Genomic DNA, 20,758 nt, shown 5'->3' with positions numbered 1-20,758 from the left:
ACATAGTTACCAGAGAGAAGCACCAACATCTGGGTTTTCAAAGCCGGGGGAGGGGGGCTGCTTCAACAGCTACCCAGAGGCCAGTAGCCTGTTGCCAGCCCTTTTTTAATGAGTGTGCCTCCAAAGGCAAAATGCTAACCTCTGAGTTTATATCCACTTCTTCAGGGTCAAAGGGCGTCATAACCATGTGACTCAAACCCATGTGACTTAGGCCTTCCCTTGAGGTAAGCAGGTCATCAAAGACTCCTGATTCAATCAAAGATTCCTTAGTGCTGAGAAGCACTTCGAAACAAAGACAACAAAAAGTACGCTTTGCTTGCCATTACATTTGAAAAGCAAAACTCGTCAAAGGTACTTGATTATCTCAGCATTCCAAAAGAGAAAACAGTAAAAAAAGTTCTTCCCTAATTACCATAACAGTGGTCTAAGAATATTATTGTATTTTGATGTACTTAAGGAAAAAACTTCTAAAAGTCTTCAGAATTGTGAATCTTCTAATTTACATGGCAAACTATTTCATTCCAGTTTTTCTTTTTGAAGATAATTAGGTTTATGTTTTAAAAATCATCTTTCTTATTGGAACACTAACACATTGTTGGTGGAATTGTGAAATGATCCAACCATTTTGGAGAGCAATCTGGAACTCTGCCCAAAGGGCTATAAAAATGTATATATCCTTTTACCCTCAATACCACTTCTAGGGCTGTATCCCAAAGAGATTATACAAATGGGAAAAGGACTCACATGTACAAAATATTTATAGCAGCAATTTTTGTGGTGGCAAAGAATTAGAAATTGAAGGGATGCCTATCAATTGAGGAATGGCTGAATAAGTTGTGGTATATGAATGTAATGGAATACTATTGTGCTATAAGAAATGAGGAGCAGATGGTCTTCACAAAAACCTGAAAACACTTATATGAACTGATACTGAGTGAGGGGAGCAGAACCAGGAGAACAATGTACACAGTAACAGCCACATGTGCAATGACCAACTGATAGACTTGGCTCTTCTCAACAATGCAAGGTTCTAAGACAACTCCAAAAGGGTCATGATGGAAAATGCTATCCACATCCAGAGAAAGAACTTTGGAGTCTGAATGCAGATAGAAACATAATATTTGCTCTCTCTCCTTTTTGTTTTGTTTTGTTTCTTCTTTCTTGGGATTCATTCCATTGATTTTAAATCTTTACAACATGACTAATGTGAAAATATGTTTAATGTGAATGTATATGTAGAGCCTATATCAGATTGCCTGCTGTCTTGAGAGAGGGGGAGAAATTTTAAAACTCAAAACATTGTGGAATTGAACGTTCTAAACTAAAAATAAATAAATAAATGAATACATGAAAATTTTTTAAAAAATCATCTTTTTTGGAAAAATCAAGCTTAAGATGAAACCAGGCATTATTTTTTCCATCCAGGTAGAGTGAAACATCTCTTGTCTTCCCAAATACCCATTGAGGGAAAGAAAATGTCATTTGTGAATGATCTGACAATTACTCAAGATGGGAGGAAAATTTATTTTACGGATTCTAGCAGTAAATGGCAAAGACGAGACTTTCTGCTCTTGGTTATGGAGGGTACAGATGATGGACGGTAAGTGTTTATCTCTGTAGTTCTACTCAGTTATAGAAGTCAAGGAGAGTAACTTAATACATTTTAAAAGAACCTCTGGAGCATTAAAAACATTGATGACATCTGTTGTTTTTGCATCACTATCATTTCTAAATGTATACTTCTCCTACCAGGCAAAACTTTCCCTTGTAACAATGAATAAAAAAGAAAGAAAAAAAAAGCAGTTCGATCAAACTAACCAATCCATCAACTGAATCTGATGACAATATAAAACATAGTGCATCATATCTGTGGCCTTTACTTCTCAGGAATTTTCTCTTCTTTAGAGCCAAGCTTGGTCTTTATAATTATCAAGAGTATTCAGTTTCATTATAAAAAACAAATCCATTTATACTGTTGAAGTCATTACATAAATTGCTTTCCTGATTCTGCTTATTTCACTTTAGTTTGTGTCTTCTCATTTTTTTTACAGTACAATAATATTCCAATAAATTCATGTGCTACAATTTGTTTGACCATTCTTTGGTCTGTAGCCATTTATTTGGTTTTCATTTCTTTTCTACCACATGCAGTGATTCTATGGAAATTTTATTGTGCAAATGAGAGACTTTCTTTTTGTATTTGACTTCCCTGGGGAAGATGAGTCTATTGTTCACCTATTAGAGAGATCTCTAGGTTTAAAGGGTTTGAACATTTTTTTTTAATTTTAAATTTATTTATTTAACGTATTTAGTTTTCAGCATTGATTTTCACAAGAGTTTGAATTACAAATTTTCTCCCCATTTCTACCCTCCTGCCCACTCCAAGATGGCGTATATTCTGGTTGCCCTGTTCCCCAGTCAGCCCTCCCTTCTGTCACCCCACTCCCCTCCCATCCCCTTTTCCCTTCCTTTCTTGTAGGGCAAGATAAATTTCTACGCCCCATTGCCTGTGTATCTTATTTTCTAGTTGCATGCAAAAACTTTTTTTTTGTTTTGTTTTTGAACATCTGTTTTTAAAACTTTGAGTTCCAAATTCTCTCCCCTCTTCCCTTCCCACCCACCCTCCCTAAGAAGTCAAGCAATTCAACATAGGCCACATGTGTATCATTATGTATAACCCTTCCACAATACTCATGTTGTGCTCCTTCCCAACCCATTCCCCTTTATTGAATTTTCTCCCTTGGCCCTGTCCCCTTTTGAAAGTGTTTCTTTTTGATTACCTCCATCCCCATCTGTCCTCCCCTCCCTCGCCCCCCCCCTTTTATCTTCTTCCCTCTTCTTACCTGTGAGTTAAGATACCCAATTGAGTATGCATGGTATTCCCTCCTCAGGCCAAATTTGATGAGAGCAAGATTCACTCATTCCTCCCTCACCTGCCCTCTCTCCTCCTCCCACAGAACTGCTTCCTCTTGCCACCTTTATGTGAGATAATCCACCCCATTCTATCTCTCCCTATCTCCTTCTCTCAATATATTCCTCTCTCATCCTTTAATTTGATTTTATTTCTTTTAGATATCTTCCCTTCATCTTCAACTCACCCTGTGTCCACTCTCTCCCTCTCTCTCTCTCTCTTTATATATATATATATATATATATACACATACATATATACATACATACACATTCACTTATTTATATATATATATGTACATATATATACATAAACATATATATATATATATATATATATATGCATATTCCCTTCAACTACCCTAATACTGAGGTCCCATGAATCATACACGTCATCTTTCCATGTAGGAATGTAAACAAAACCGTTCAACTTTAGTAAGTCCCTTGCAATTTCTTTTCCTTCTTCTTTTTCTTGATTACCTTTTCATGCTTCTCTTGATTCTTGTGTTTGAAAGTCAAATTTTCTATTCAGCTCTGGTCTTTTCACTGAGAAAGCTTGAAAGTCCTCTATTTTATTGAAAGTCCATATTTTGCCTTGGAGCATGATACTCAGTTTTGCTGGGTAGGTGATTCTAGGTTTTAATCCTAGCTCCATTGACCTCCGGAATATCACATTCCAAGCCCTTCAATCTCTTAATGTAGAAGCTGCCAGATCTTGTGTTATTCTGATTATGTTTCCACAATACTCAAATTGTTTCTTTCTGGCTGCTTGCACTATTTTCTCCTTGATCTGGGAGCTCTGGAATTTGGCGACAATAATCCTAGGAGATTTCTTTTTGGGATCTATTTGAGGAGGTGATCGATGGATTCTTTCAATTTCTATTTTGCCCTGTGGCTCTAGAATATCAGGGCAGTTCTCCTTGATAATTTCTTGAAAGATGATATTTAGGCTCTTTTTTTGATCATGGCTTTCAGGTAGTCCAATAATTTTTAAATGATCTCTCCTGGATCTATTTTCCAGGTCAGTGATTTTTCCAATGAGATATTTCACATTGTCTTCCGTTTTTTCATTCCTTAGGTTCTGTTTTATAATATCTTGATTTCTCATAAAGTCACTAGCTTCCACTTGCTCCAATCTAATTTTTAAGGTAGTATTTTCTTCAGTGGTCCATTGGCCCTCCTTTTCTATTTGGCTAATTCTGCCTTTCAAGGCATTCTTCTCCTCAGTGGCTTTTTGGAGCTCTTTTGCCATTTGAGTTAGTCTATTTTTTAAGGTATTGTTTTCTTCAGTGTATTTTTCAGCATTTTTTGGGTCTCTTTTAGCAAGCCATTGACTTGTTTTTCATGGTTTTCTCACATCCTTCTCATTTCTCTTCCTAATTTTTCCTCTACTTCTCTAACTTGCTTTTCCAAATCCTTTTTGAGCTCTTCCATGGCCTGGGACCAGTTCATGTCTTTCTTGGAGGCTTTTGGTGTAGGCTCTTGCACTTTGTTGACTTCTTTAGGCTGTATGTTTTGGTCTTCTTTGTCACCAAAGAAAGAATCCAAAGTCTGAGAATGAATCTGGGTGTGTTTTCGCTGTCTGGCTGTATTCCCAACCAACTAACTTGACCCTTGAGTTTTTCAGTGGGGTATGACTGCTTGTAGACTAAAGAGTTCTATGTTCCACATTTGGGGGGGGATGTGCCAGCTTTGCCACACCAGCACTCCTCCTTCCCCAAGAACCCCCAACCCAGGCTGGGCTTAGATCTTCAGCAGGCTGTACACTCCTGCTCTGATCCACCACTTAATTCCTCCCACCAGGTGGGCCTGGGGCCAGAAGCAACTGCAGCTGTTGCTGCCCCACCTCTGCTGCCCCGGGGGTGGTGGCTGAACCACGAACTCCTTCCACTCCCACAGCTTTTCCCACTAACCTTCTCTGCTGTCTTTGGTGTTTGTGGGTTGAGAAGTCTGGTAACTGCTGCAGCTCACTGATTCAGGGCGCTAGGGCCCGCTCCGCCCGGCTCCCGGCCTGGTTGGTCCGAGCCGCTCACGCTGGGCTCTGCTCCACTCCGTTCCCAGCTCCCAGCTCCGTGTGCGATAGACCTGACCCAGAAACCATCCAGGCTGTCCTATGCTGGAGCCCTGCTTCCCTCTGCTGTTTTGTGGGTTCTGCAGTTCTAGAATTGGTTCAGAGCCATTTTCTATAGGTTTTTGGAGGGACTCGGGGAGGAGCTCACGCTAGTCCCTGCTTTCCAGCTGCCATCTTGGCTCCACTCCCAGGTTTGAACATTTTAATAACTTTATATTATAGATATATTTCTATATTACTTTTCAGAAGGGTTGGTCCCATTCATAACTCCTTTGGAACATTTCTGAAGGAAACATTTCAGCTTTTGAGACAGGTCTCTAATTGGTTTTGTTAATAGGTAGTAATTGTGGAAAAAAGACAATGAAACAAGAAAATCTTACCTTTCCCTTGAAGGGATAAAATTAAAATAGGCATCTTTTCCCCTGTGATTTATGTTTCTGAATAAAGTTTTCACATTGCTGTTGGTGAAACACTATATTCGCTTCTTTTTTGGCAAGCAGAGCTCTGTGTACACTGTGTTTTATAGTCTTACTTACAATTATTTAATTTGTTTGGTTGGAAGCATTTATTGTCTGCTACCTGGAATGTATAGCCTTGGAGAAGGCTCGTGTGGTGATAAGATAGAAAATGTGACTTTTTTGTAGAACTAATATGGGTGTAACTGTCTAAGACCATCACAAGCATACTAGCCATCTCTGTCAATTTTGTCTGTTTTAGCCTATCTCCATATAAGATTGACATAGGTAAGGTATGAAATCATTGGGTATGAAGAAATGGACAGTCATGGTGTTGGGCTATACTTCAGCAGTTCTTTGCTTATGATTTCATATATGTATGACAGCTAGTCCAAAAACAATTATTTGAAGGGGGAGAGGACACAAAGCCAGACATACAAGGTTGTTGCCTTTAATTATTTAATTATTAATCCTAGGGCAAAGATATTTCTATAACGAAACTGTGAATTGGGGACCAGTTCCATTATGACTAATTTTTAGAGCTAGTTAAAAGCATGAGATTTGAATTCTCTTGGCAAGTCAGATTATGCAAGAATCCTACAGATGTATTTACATGCTTAAATTGTAGATTCTTTTATGTATTTCTTTTTGTTACCTAGTTTTGTTATCTCGAGATGTTATGCAAGACTTACTTCACTAGCAACTTCAATTATATATAGATTCCTAAGAATAAGAGGTCAGGCTTTCAACACTTATTCATGGATATAGTGAAGTTCCTTACGTAGCAGAAAAATAGAGTGGAAATACAGTGATATGAGCACAGTACTTCAGTGGATGCATGATTTCTCAGAGTGGTTATTTTTCCAACTGTACAGATTACAACCTTTCCACATTTTGTCCTGTGAAATTTTTGTTGGTGTTAATTGATGACTTAGCCATCTCATTGTAGATCTTCCTCTGGGTCTTTAGATGTTTCGTTGGTACTCATGCAGCATTTGAGCTATCCATTTCTTATCCCTCATCCTTGCCACATTCTTGGCCTACCTCACTGTGTAATCACTCCACTTCTTGCAAGTCATTCTTGTCCATGTGTTACAGCCTTCTTATACCCACCATACATCTTCCCATTGCCTTTTTGGTACCCTGTAAGTCTGATTTTTTTAAATATATGGTATTCTGTGAGTCAATCATAAAGCAAGGCAGATGATGTTAAAAAGGTGGGGTTTGGGGCTTGGGCACACCTTGGAATCATTGAAGGTGCAGTACCATTTCATAAATGCAATCCATATACTTATCATATTCTTATTCAATTCTGGGCTTAGCTTATTGTCCATCTACAGTGCCAAGATATTTGCAGGGATGGGCTACCTTAGTGGGCTGCCTATCCAACTGTGTCTTGTTGCCTGGGTAACGCACATTTGTCATTTATTTGGTTTTCCCACCTGAACTATTAGGCACATCTCTTTTGACTTTTAGAGGATTATTTTTTTGAGAAAGCTATGTGTACTATTCAGCACTTAATGTAATTAGCATGGTGCCATCTGCAAAGAGCAGCATTTGGAGAATATCATCATATATAAGTAATTTCCTTAATATTTATATTCTAAATTGGTCATCTTCTGTGAAAATGATGAACACTTTTGATGGTTCTAAAATGCCCTGGTTTTATTCCTTACTTGATATTTGGAGGATTGTTGTGTAATTGCACCTGTCAAAGATTGTTTGATCTGTCAAGGAATCTTACATAATCTAAACATTTGAATTGGAGACATTTTGTTTAAGAAGAGCTTCTAAAACCACATCTTGTTCTACAAAATCAAACACAGGAGCCTTTAAAAAATTTTGGTTAAAGTAAAACATTTAATTGGGACTAAAACACTTAAAAAAGGATTAAGGAAAGCAATTTCTACATGTACGTTACAGGAATTAGGATTCCATTTTGAAGCAATTAGTGGGGAAAATGAAGGAGAAAATTTCCACTAAGAATCATATCTGGTGTGAAAAGGGAATGGCAAAAGAGCTCTTGGAATCAAACTGAACATAGCTGTATGTGAGTACGCCTATGCAGCAATTGATCTATGCTCAGAGGATCCACTTGTTTCATCTCTGCTCAGCAGCCTGTCTCTCTGTTTTGTGGAGTCTCAGAAACTTGCTGAGATTCATGTGATCTTGAAATGTTGCCATTAGAGACTTCCCTCTATGTATTTTCCCTTACATATTGGGATTTTTTTTTCATTTAACATGCAAAAGGACATTTGTAGTGCAAAAAGATTCTATTTTTTAAAAATCCTCTGAATATTCTAAGCAAGCTTTTGATGCAATAAGTGAGATAATGAACCCTCTTTTGGTGGGTGAAACTATGGTTTATTATGGAAATGCAAATCTCATCAGATGATAGTGGCAGTTAACAGCTGAACAGAAGCTACAAATTACAGAAATCTCAACCACTCCCTGACATAGTAGAACCAAAGCAACTTTTTCATTGACCTCATAATTGAGCATCCACAAAATTCTAGAGTTGAAGATTTTTCAGTATGGCTTTGATGCTAATTTGTATTCGGACCAAGTTCAGGAATCTTCTGCAGTGGGATAGAAAAAAAGCTTATTTTGATGTTCAGGTCCTCCCTGTGCTCAAGCGCTTCTGAGAGTCTAACATTATTTTGGATTATTTGGGTTTATTCCAGGGATACAACAGATATTTCAACAACAGGTATTTCAACAACAGTGTCTCTGTCTCTGTCTCTTTCTTTCTGTTTTGAGGGTAGATTTTGGTAGACAGCATTGACAAGATGTAGGATAGATAGTATAGAAAACCCCTCTAATGAGAAGAACTGGGAAAATGCTGACAACATTCTATTTAGATGAGGGGAGAAGATATGTTTCTGATTTACTGAAGAAATGGAACACTTTGAATTACTTTGTGAAGACACTCTTGTAATGATGGTAGAGAAGTACAATAACCATTCATTAAATGTCTTCTTAAATTTGTGTCTGATTTGCTCTGGAAACCTTGGATATCTCTTGGCTTGGAAAAAAATCTCTTAAGGTAGCTGGAGAACCTGTGGAAGCTCTTCTGGGTTTGATACTGTTGTGGAATAGTCGTAGTCTCTTGGCTCCAAACTTTTATCTTTGGTGCTAATCTGGAAATGAATCAGGTATTTGAACCCAGCTCACCTTGAGATGTGAATGAATTTCAGTATCAGATCAATATCCTAAAGTGCCCAGTAGGGGGAGCAGGATACTAAAAACATCATCAAATACCATTTATCCCTGTTCTTTTATTATCGCAGGGAATGTTTATTTATTGCCAATTCATTTATTACTGTTTTTCAGATTGCTAGAATATGATACTGTAACAAGAGAAGTAAAGGTTTTAATGGAGGGATTAAGGTTCCCTAATGGAGTCCAGCTGTCTCCTGCTGAAGATTTTGTTCTGGTGGCAGAAACTACTATGGCAAGAATAAGAAGGTGTGTGAAACTTGTGGGATGGGATAATGAGGATTACTTGTTCTACTTTTTACTTTATTAGTATGTTCCTATCAAATACTCACTGATAATATTTTAGTATTAAATTAAAAAATGGGATCACTTTTTTTTTTACCGTATTATCCTTTATTTTCTATCCCCTATTTTTTATATATGTGGTAGCTAGATGGCTCAGTGGATAGAGTGTTGGGCCTGGAGTCAGGAAGACCTGAGTTCAGATCTGGCCTCAGATAGATACCTACTAGCTGTATGGCCCTAGGCAAGTTACTTAACTCTGTTTGCCTCAGTTTCCTCATCTGTAAAGTAAGCTGGAGAAGGAAGTGGCAAACCACTCCAGTATCTCTGCCAATAAAACCCCAAGTGGGGTCATGAAGAGTCAGACATGACTGAAACAACTGAGTAACAATGAAAATTTCTTAAAATTATGTTGAAAATTTGTTCCTGTAAGATCCTACTCAGGTTAAGGCTATTGCTTCATAACAGATCTTCTTTCTGGCCTGCCAATTCAGTTCTTTCCCTGATTCCTTCCTTTGTGCTCTTTTACTTTTGACTAAAGATTCATGGTTTATGATAACTTCGTTTCCTCTAATACGCTGTTATGTATAGTTGGAAAGGTATTTCTTTGAAATCAAAGAAACACAGAAGTCTATAGAGCTGGATGGGACTATAGTAGATATCTAGTCCAACCACCTCATTTTACAGGTGTTAAACTGTGGTCCAAGAAGTTAAGTGACTTGTCCAAGGTCATATAGGTAGAAAGCAATGAACCCAGGATTTGAATTCTGGTTCTCTTGATTCCAAATCCAGCACTCTTTTCACTGTTCCAATATAGCTTATATTTAAAAGGCTTTTTAAAAAATGGAAATTTAGATGTTGCTACAGTTTTCTGTAAGCCTAGCTTCCTATCCTGAGGGTCAGGTTGGGATAAAGCCTCTTGATTTCTCTCATTGCTTTTTTTTTCCTTCCAGATTCTATGTGTCTGGGCTCATGAAAGGTGGGGCAGACATGTTTGTGGAAAACATGCCTGGTTTTCCAGATAACATTCGACCAAGTAGCTCTGGAGGATACTGGGTCGCCATGTCAACTGTTCGACACAATCCTGGGTTTTCTATGATGGATTTCTTAGCAGAAAAACCATGGATTAAAAGATTAATTTTTAAGGTAACTAAAATCTTTAGTTCTGTGAACAAATGGAAAAATACTCAGTTGCGATCTTAAAGGTCCATTTGAACACTAAAAGTTCTATTTTTTATAGTTTTACAATTTTTTGTCTATTAATTTAGTAATTTAAGTGAACATGTGAAAGAAATTGGAAATGAAGTGTAAGACTGGAGTAAATTAAAAAATAACTGGTGAAAAATACAACAACTTGGTTTCAGAAAGGATAAAGTTGTACAGTTTGAAACATGAGCTATCCTTCCTCAGTTTCCTCATTTACGTTATTTTCAGACTGATGACAAAATTGAAATCTATAGGGGGGAAAGCATTGTATAATTATAGTGTATTCATATGTTCATGCTTTAAACACAGAATTTATTTTATGCTAAATTTGGCAAAATTGGTTGGCATTATACTAGAAATCTCCAGCCTCTTACTTCTGACATGAAGTAGCCAACCTTTCAACAGTTCTACTAACTTCATTATTTTTCATTTGGTTTAGGTACCCTTACAATCTAAGAGGTAGATACCTAGAACTTTGGTTTTCAAAACCTGAGACTGGGTCTTGAAACTTGATCTAAAATGCCTTACAGATAGTAGGTGTTTAATAAATGTTAATTGGATTGGATTGTTTTGTCCCCTCCATCCTTATATTTTCTCACTGCTTTGTGCTACAGAGAGTGGAAGCATTAGCCTCCTCTGACACTCTTACTATGTTGGGATTCCCAGTCTCCTTTGACAGGTAGCAGCATCAGGACCTGTGAAACTACACCCACTCTCTTCTAGTTTATTGGTAGAGATTGGAGTTAAACATGTCAAAAGAGCCTCTCCTTTCCCTTCCCCTCCACTGATGAGCATAGTTATCATGTGAAAGTCCTCACGTGGTGTAAAATAGTAGCACTACCTCATATTTATCTAATACCTTGTACTTTGCACAGCATTAACATGCTCATTATTGCACTCAATTCTTGTTTTTTCTTTGCTTTGATTCTTACAACATGTATGTGATATAGATAGGGTACTGACATTTCCATTTTAAAGATGAGAACACTAATGCATAAGTAGGTTAAGTAATTTGCCCAGAACTGAACAAATTAGTGGTAGAGCTAGGAGTATCCATAGATCACTTGAGTCTTAGTCCAGTTCTATTTATACTATACCATGTGTTAGAGTGGAAAGAAGATGGATTTGGAGATAGATGGCTTGGATTTGAACCCCAGCCGCACTATTTATTACCTGTATGATTACCCACAAATCACTTCATTTCTTGTGGCCTCCATTTTGTCTTCTATAAGATTATGGGATTTAATTAGATAGACCTCTGAGACCTCTTGTAGCCCCAGTTCTATGACCTGTTGTGTCAAGCTGTACCTAGTCTCATGAGATGATGAATTCCAAGAGTATGTTGCTGTTCAGTTGTTTCAGTCATGTCCAACTTTTTGTGATCCCATTTGGGGTTTTCTTGACAAAGATACCAGAGTGGTTTGCCATTTCCTCCTCCAGCTCATTTTATAGATGAGGAAACTGAGGCAAATAGGATTAAGTGACTTGCCCAGGGTCACCCACCTAGTAAGTTTCTGAGGCCAGATTTGAACTTATGAAGATGAGTTTTCCTGACTCCAGGCTTGGCACTCTATTCACTGTGCCACCCAGCTATACTCCAGGAGGATATGCAAAAAATATCTGTATGTGACCCATTCTGTGATACTCCTGTTTTTTATTAAATTCAGTTATCAGGCTAAAATTTTCACAGTTTGCCAAATTTTATTAGCTATGCTAAACTTGAATCACATTTATAATAAGGATTTTCTAAAAATTATTTACCATTTGGTTAATTGTGAAAAAACTGTTGTTTTGTTTATGGGCCCAATATTGGCACTTAAGTTTAATATTTCCTTCAACTAGAGAAACTCAGGATGAAAAATATAATAGAAAAAAACCCACATAAACTAGGTATCCTACAGATATGGGTTCTAGTCTCAGCTTTGTCACTGCCTTCCTTGTTGGTGACTTTGAGCAAGTCATATAATTTTTGTGTTTCTGTTTCCTTTTCTATAAAATAGGGATGATATTTATCCTTTCTACTTTCCAAGGTTGTGGTCACAGTTAAAATAATGTGCGAAAGCACTTTGGAAACCTCAAATACTCTGATTCAGATGTTAAGTAATATTTTAGAATTCAGTGTTTTCCTTTCCCTGCACCCTTTGTACATGATAAGGCTTTCATTGTAATTACATGGTATTATGAAATAATGTGAAATATTGCTTTCAGTGTGTGCATCTATGATTCTATAAAAGATAGCTCCTCTTCATTGTATTTCCTTGTGCTGGCCTGGATAATGTATCATTGCCCACTCTTAAAATGCATTGAAAATATCTGTTTGCTTGGCAAAATAGAGCATAATGGAAAATAACCAGTATCCTGTTTTATACTTGTATATATGGTAATGTATGCATTTAAGATGTAACATATATTTAGTTTTGCTTATAGTGTTGTACCGAATAATCATTTTATGGGATTAAAATTTGTTATAGAACACTAATTAGAAAAAAAAAGGATACCCCCTGGAAGTGTTTACTTTTTTATATTACTTTAAAAAATACATTTCTAAAAAAAGACTTAAGCTCCTGAGAAGCAATTTGCCAACAATTACTCATTGGGAACCTACCTACTATGCTAGGTACTGTATATTGTATATTCCAGCAGCAGTAGCCAGTAGAGATAATCAATCAATTTTGCTTGCAAGCTTTATTCCCTGCTTTCCCAACATTCAGTCCTGTCACTTTTTAGAATGCTGGCCTTTTCAGAGTCCTTAAGACTTCTGTTGCTTCAGGAATAGGAGTTGTCGGGAGTTGTAGGCGAAAGGGAAGTTTTTCTTTTATTTCAAAGTTGCAGGGTACCAGTGCACTAGGACTGGCAGTTACCATTAAAACAATGTATAATGTTTTACTTACTATAGTGGGTGAGTTCCTCATGCAATATAATATTATGGTTTTCAGTTATCTCAACAGTGATTCTGGAAACTTTGTCAATATGTCAAGGTTCTGTAATTTCATCAGGGTCGAGTACTCCCTCCACTGACACAAATTTCTTCCCCTATAATTTGGTGGTGATATTTGAGATTCACCATGACCAAAGATCCACCACCTTATTGCTAGTGTGGTGTGGAATCCCTCCCAACTTAACAACTTTCTCTGTCTTTAAAGCAGAAGTGGATAAAAAATGTTTATATTTGATACTTGTTTATAGATTAATACTTGTTATTAATCCAGTTTTAGCATGTTATTATTAATAGTTATGCTGTTCTTATTCATATGTGCTGCCATAGATCACTGTGAACTAATCATATCTTATTTGTTTTTGAACCCAGTTGGTAGAAGTTATTTATTTACTTTTTTAATACATTTTGTCCAGTTTATAATTTTGTACTCGTCATTTTGACTGGTCTGGAGATCCCTTAAGTACCAACACAATTATAGTTAAGCTATTAAGAACCTATTGTGAGAAATCAGATAAGCCATAGAATCAATTAGAAACTAATGTCTTCTTCTAATATGCTTCCTTTCTAGCTATTAAGTCCGGAAACAGTGTTGAAGTTTGTGCCTCGATACAGTCTTGTCTTGGAACTTGGAGACAATGGAGCCTACCGAAGAAGTTTACATGATCCCAATGGACTGGTTGCTGCCCACATTAGTGAAGTGCATGAACAGGATGGATACCTTTACTTGGGCTCCTTCAGATCTCCTTTTCTTTGCAAGCTTAACCTTGAGCTCCTTTAACCAACCACAAAGAAATCTAATGCTACTGCTCTAGGAATTGTCCTGCTCAAATATTTTAGTGGTCTCAGTATCCGAGGTGTTCCTTTACCCATAGTCATGGAAATGCATCTACCAATATTCAGCATCATCCCTTTACAGAGTAGTAGGGGAATACTACAGTACTCTGCTCATTTCTTAGTTTTCCATGGTAGGATCTTTTCATCTTGGTTTACTTTTTTAAAGGCGAGTGCATGAGATGGTGGCTTTGGGAATTCAGGTAACAGAATTCTCTCATCCAAGAATATCTGCTTGTGTGGCAGTTCTCTAGGGAAGTTTGAATTCTTTTATATACTTAAACAGTTTAAGGAACTTATTTCTGCTACTAGTTCTGTTCTTCCATCCTTAGCTTTGCTACCTGTGAAATAGGATTAATAACTACATTGGGAGGGGATGATTTGATATACACAGAAAGAACCTATGGAAAGTTAAGAGTTACATTATAAAGATTTATGCTTGAACACTGATTGCAACAATCCAAAAGGCACCCTCTGCACAGCTGAAGTGTTTTGTTTTGCTAGGCTTTTAGGTAGTTAAAGCTTTGCCTCTTGAGGGGCACTAAAGGCTTTTAGGATACCTCAGTTCCTTTCAACTATATAAAGGTTAGGTGCTGCAAGAAGGTTCTCTGGTGAAAGTCAATTTATTTCAATAACAACCAAGAGTCAATACCAATGTCTCTTTCTAAAAACTACCTATTATAATTTCACCTAACAGATTCATTCCAACAGTGATTTCTTTAGAACATGATTTGTTTGCCTTTATATTGTTTCCACCTGCAGACATGGTTGAAATCACTATGTTCCAATGTCATGTTTGCATTGCTTACCACTTTGACAAGTAGTTGTCTTTTAAATTAATGGCAAAGTACAGGAATAAGAACTATGTAATAATGAATATATTAAATTTGCTTTTCTGCTATTTGACTTTTTTGACTGTGTCACCCAGAAAATTATTTTATTATAGAGTGTAATTATTATAACAATGTCTGAGAATTAAGTTCTGCACATTATTATCAGGAGGCCAGTTTTCAGTTAACATATTTTTATTTAGGAGGGAAATGTTAGATTTAGTATGGAATTAATAGTTACAGTGCTACTTGAAGAGAAGAGTACTATCTTCCATGGGAAATTGTGGTATATTTCAAGAGGCAGCCCAGTTTAGAAGAATTGCTTGAAATCATTTGCTTTTCCTCCCCATGGACTTAATTCTTTGTGGCCCTGTAGCTAGCTATGTTGCTTTTCTATTCTTTCTTTCTCCAAAGCCTTCCAATTATAAACATGTATTAGGGAAATTGCTGAAGTGCTTTGGAGAAAGATACTATTTTAAATAGAATGTGGCTTTCAAGTTTGACAATTTAAATAGCTGTATTTTTCACTTAGACTATATGTACTAATTGAGCGGATACTACTGAAAAACGACTGAACAACAAACAATATGTACTGATTGGGCAGCTATGTGGTGCAGTGGATAGAGTGTCAGAACTGGAGGCAGGAAGACTCATCTTCTGGAGTTGAAATCTGGCCTTAGACACTTCTTAGCTGTGTGACTGGGCAAGTCATTTAACCCTGCTGTAGAAAGAAATGGCAAACCACTCCAGTATCTTTGCTGAGAAATGGGGTTAGGAATAGTCAGACATGACTGAAAATTATTGAACAACAACAAATAAGTACTAATTATATCACTGTCTAGCTTTTTTTTTTTAAACTGGGCTGCCCTCATATTGAATATACCCTTAGGCGACTATGATGTAGGGTTATAATGTTAATCCATTATGTTGAATTGCTCATGTACTGTCTTCTTTATGTAAGGAAAGCTGATGGGAAATTGAGGTAGGTAAAATCCTATCTTCTCTCCATGAAGCTATATAATGTAGCATATAATTAATATTGACTGTTGAACTTTTGAGTGTTCAGTGCATAGAGGAATGTTTATTTCAATTTAGCATTTCTTATGTGACAGGTACTGTATAAAACAATTAACAGTCCTTGTGCATCATGAAATCACAAACCCTTTTTAAAAAATTGCAAAACAACAATTTAATAGTAGCATGTTAAATCACTATCTTATTTATGCTTAAGGGCTAACTTTTTAGTGTAGCAAATTACTTTTACCTTTGTCAATTTCTAGCATCCTACATAGATGATGAAGATCTATGTTTTTCAGGCCTTAATTTTCACAAATATTAATAAGCCTAGGAATGCTGGTATTCACCATTTTTTGAAAAGGAGTCCCAGTTTTGCCACAGATATTTATTTGCAGTATCTCTTTCATGCTGAAGATGCTATTTCCTGTGCTTTATTTAGAAATTTGGAATGGGTGGAAAAAGCCAAAAAATCTTTAGTAGGTTTGAACATGACTGTTTTTATGTGTATATTGTACCAAAAGGATTTGTTTTTACTGTAACTTTACAGTTAATTAGCTTTAATGTAATCCAGTGCTTGAGTCTCTTTATGAAGACAGTAGTGGCCAGAGAATTTTCTATGGGTCAGAGACTTCAGTTTTGAGATACTGCACATTTTAGGATAGATATTCTATTCATCTTGTAAAACTAAGGAAGGTGAGGAAATAGTTGAGTGAAAAACAAAGTCAGTAATTGATATTGTTTCTTGAATTGAAGCCATGAAATTTAGTTAAGCTGATTTCAGGCCCTATACCCCCATTAACTGCCAAACTGAGTAATATCAAAATGTATACTACCAGTGTTGTAATTTTATAAGGACCCTAAAAGTCATCTAGTTTCATGATCTCCAGTAGAATTTTCCCAAAAGTCATATCCAAATTTATAAATTAGGGGAGTCACAACTTTGTATATGCCTACATTTTTTTATATGCTTACAGGCATTGCAGTCTATCATCAAGTAATTTTCAAGTTACCTGGTTGTTTATACCTGGCAAAATTTCTTCCTCTCTTCTGGCAACCCCCTTTTCTCTGAATTTTTGTTTTCTTTTTACATAGTTAGGGGAATATGAAGGCCATTAGCTTTTTGCCCCTGTGAAGAACGTTTTTGGTAAAACAGCTGTCCCTTTAATCTAAGCCTGGAGGGTCTTCCCCTCCCATTTGTTTTTTGAATAGGTAAAAGAGGCCATTTTTATCTTCATTTCTTACCAAGTCTTAATCACTGAATGGACATTGCCTCAAACTGAAAACTGGGAAAGACCTTAGATTAAAAAGGCCAAGGTCTCTCACTGTATCTTGGGCCCTCCAGTTGTCTTGATCTATGTCTTGCCACTGGACCCAGATGGCTCTGGAGGAGACAGTGAGGATGGTGACTTTGCACAGCCCTCTCTCACTTAAATCCAAATCATTTGCAAGTCATGGCATCTCCTTCCCGATGTCATGGTCCTCCTCAAGAATGAAGGACAAACAACGAACAAAAAGGCAGTGAGGATCGAGTGCTAGACTTGGAGTCAGGAAGCCTTGGGTTCAAATCCCAATTCTCACACTTGTGAAGTGTGTAACAATGGGCAAGTCACTTAGTCATGCTGAGGCTCAGTTACCTGATCCGTAAATGAGGATAATACCTATGGAACCTATCTCACAGGGCTGTTGTGAGGACTGAGAAGGTACGTAAAGGGCTTCACCAACTTTAAAATGTGCTGTATAATTGTCAATTGTCATTATTACCTGAAAAATCTCCACAAAGGGTTTCATATCTTGGTAACACATGGTAACATTTCACAACTGTACTACTTAGGAGTTTTCCTAATACAAAACTTAAACTCCTCCCACTGCAGTTTAAGCATAATGCTTTTTGCATCAACCTTTTGCAAGAACAGCTGCTTGCCATCATTCACACACTGTCTCTTCATACATATTTGAAGATTGTGATTAATTCTCTTCCTTCCCCTCCCCCAAATATTTTCTCATTTCTGGGAGAAATAAACCTTTTTTGCTTTAGTATTTCCTCATAATGTCTCTTTTCGTTTAAACCTTTAATTGCTTTCTGGTTGATTTCCTTTGGATCCCTTTTGGGGTTCCCATATTATCTTTCTGTTTGTACTTCCATTTTTAGAAAGGAATAATAAATAGGCATATATTAGAACAAATGTCTGTTACTTATAGGATGAACTCTTTGTGGAAAAACTAGCTAATTGAAACTGAGCCTTTACTTTTATTATAATCATCGTGTGTGAAATGATTAAAAAAGACTTGAAGTATCTCTGATTTTAACCAAATGCCAAAATATCATTTCTCTAGTGGAAAGTTGGCAATATCATCTTCCAGTGGTTTTCCAAAGGATAGACATTTGGACTTATATTTTCAAAGCATTCTTGATAAGGGCCAGTCAGTGTAGTATTGTCAAAAGAGCAATGGATTAGGGATCGGGGGTCTGGGTTCTAGTAACATCACTGCCACTAACTAGCTGTATAGCTTTTCGCAAGTCGCTCTTCTTTGGACCTCAGTTCTCTCATGTACAAAAATGAGGGGATTTGATTCCATAAATCTCTGAAGTCTTTCCCATCTCTAACATTCTATGATTCTGTGAGGCAGGTTTGGATAGATGGCCTTATTATAATTTAATTTTTAAGGACATACTGTCACGATTACCTTATTAGTCATCCACAGTAAGAAGAGCAGATTTGACTAATATTAAGCTTTAGTTTGGTTTGGGACCAGACGGGCGAGCACATTCCCAAATCTTGGATTGACTTCAGACAATTTTAGGGATCTTGAAATTCAGAATGATGCAGTGTCCTCCTTATTCTAGTTTCCCTCTTCCTGAACTGAGCCAGAACCAGACTGGCTTCTGAGAATAGGGAAAAAGAAGAGTCACTTTCTGGGGGTTTTCTTCTCTGTGCTTGCTATAAATTTTTGTCTTTCAGCATAAGGCTAGGTTATGGAGTGGCAAGTTTATGGTTGTATATTTTGTTCTCATTACTAATTTTTTTTAACAGCTATTTTGGATGAGGCAAATCAAGTGAATCTACTGGTCCTTGGCTTTCTTACATAATTCTTCACAGTTAAGATAAGCTAATCTTAGCTGTTCCCTCAGGGTAGTGGAAGCCAGTCCTTAAGTATCTATATCCTGAATGATCAATCAATTTTGACTAGAGTGTTTCAACTCCATGTTGTGATGGTTATACAACCCAATTGTTGTGCCCTCTAGATGTTATTTGAAATGTTATATGCTCCTGTTAATAGTGAGATAATTTAAAATATTAAAACTGTGTAGCTTCTGATAGTTCTAGTATTGTACCATCTCCTAAAATCATGTCATCCAATAAAGTTAAAGGCCATTGGGATAATTACTTAGATGTGGTCTCTTGTCTTATTTTATTATGGCACTTTTATATTTTCCAAGTTTTAGCTGTATTTTGCCATGTAGATAGAGAATTACGATTAATATTTATTTGTCATTTGTGGTCACCTCAGTGTTGTAGTAAGGGCTACTAGGAGTTTTATGGAACATAGGGAAGAATGATTTCGCCCTCTTCAGGGCAATTCATGACATACTAACACCAAAGACAAATAACTATTATATGTGTTTTATACAAGCATGTGTGTGTGTGTGTGTGTATGCGTGTACATATACGGATATTGGAGAGATATATTGATCACTTGGACTTTAATAAAATGTTGATTTAATGGGGACACTGGGAATGGAGGAAAGGAGAGTTACATAAGAGGTTTTGCTTTGATGTTAGCCACCTTGAGGTCATTAATGAAAGACAATATTCTAGGTTAATTGTTCTGGTAGTTAGATTATAGGAACTTCAGTGGATTAGATAGGCTCTTATGTATTGAAATAACTGAGTAACAGTAGCTGTTAAATGAGTGAAAATAAAATGAGCATATAGTTTAGTTTGGGGAATGTATGATTTTCTGGTAATGGCTGGTTCACTTTATTTGCTGCTGTTTACAAGAAGCTACACCATCTGTTTACAGGTATTTTGTTTCCCAACTATTACTCTGCTGCAAATCTGTTTAGGGATAAGGCTGCTTCAGACTTTTACTAGCTGTATGATTGGACAGTTACTTAATCATTTGCTTTCTTGGTTTCGTCATCTGTAAAATTAAGTGATTGGACCTGATAGCTTTCAAATTCCCTTTTTGTTTTAAATCTGATCTTACAAGTACGCAGTTTATTGGATAAAATAGTCATTCTTTGCTTGGTAAGTAATGAAAAAACAATGGTCTAAGAAATTATCTAAATAACATACTACCTACTTGAGTGTATATAAAATTTTAATATCTCCAAGTTGCTTTACTTTTCCCTTTTTCTATTACATATTGGGGGGAAAGAGAATTAAAGCATCTTGGTTAGTAATATAAGTAGTAGGCATGTTCTGCTGGCTTAAAAAATAACCCATAGTTTACCTGTATATTTTTGTAAATATTGACACATCTCAAAATATTACTGGCAAGTAGTTTTCTTTGTTCTGTCTTTTAGGTGCTTGGGAAGGAATAAATTAAGGGGGAAAATCATCTTCTATCAATATCTGTGTTGTATTAAGTTGATACTACCTAAATTGCATTAAAGATAAAATCTATGTGATTTATTGAAGTGACAGTAACAGTTTAGTTTTTAGACTCTTCTCAGGAAAAAACTGATTTTATGGAAAGTTCTAAGAGTTTTGTATTAAGATTCAGGAGAGCTACAGGCAGCATGTATAATGGAAAGAGCACTGAATTTGTATTCTGAGGACCTAAATTTGAATCCTAGCTCTGCTACTTGGGACCTTTTGGGCAGCACTATGGGCTGGTTGAACTACCTCTAAACATATCATTCTATTCTTGATTCACTCATTGGTGTCATCATTATGACTATTAGATTTTTTTTCTGCTTTGTTTCTTCATTTAGAGAATTGGGGTAGTCTGTGCCTTTGGAGACTATTAGGTAGATCTCCAAAAATCCTGAGTT

The 20,758-nt window shown here is 36.5% G+C and overlaps 1 protein-coding gene across 1 annotated transcript in view; it reads left to right on the top strand.

The window, feature by feature from the left end:
• The window catches only part of LOC118841528 (adipocyte plasma membrane associated protein), a 51,423-nt gene extending 32,278 nt beyond the window's left edge, over positions 1-19,145 (top strand). Inside the window, exons 6-9 of the mRNA XM_036749034.1 lie at positions 1,426-1,600; positions 8,770-8,904; positions 9,891-10,083; positions 13,650-19,145. Of these exons, the coding sequence (XP_036604929.1) occupies positions 1,426-1,600; positions 8,770-8,904; positions 9,891-10,083; positions 13,650-13,859 (713 nt within the window). The 3' untranslated portion in view covers positions 13,860-19,145. The remainder of the gene's footprint in view (positions 1-1,425; positions 1,601-8,769; positions 8,905-9,890; positions 10,084-13,649) is intronic.
• The last annotated feature ends 1,613 nt before the right edge of the window (positions 19,146-20,758 follow it).

This window comes from Trichosurus vulpecula, chromosome 3 (assembly GCF_011100635.1).
Source record: "Trichosurus vulpecula isolate mTriVul1 chromosome 3, mTriVul1.pri, whole genome shotgun sequence".
Classification (NCBI taxonomy): Eukaryota; Metazoa; Chordata; class Mammalia; order Diprotodontia; family Phalangeridae; genus Trichosurus; species Trichosurus vulpecula.
Note: the sequence above shows the minus strand (reverse complement) of the source record. Positions and strands in the feature narration are given on the sequence as shown.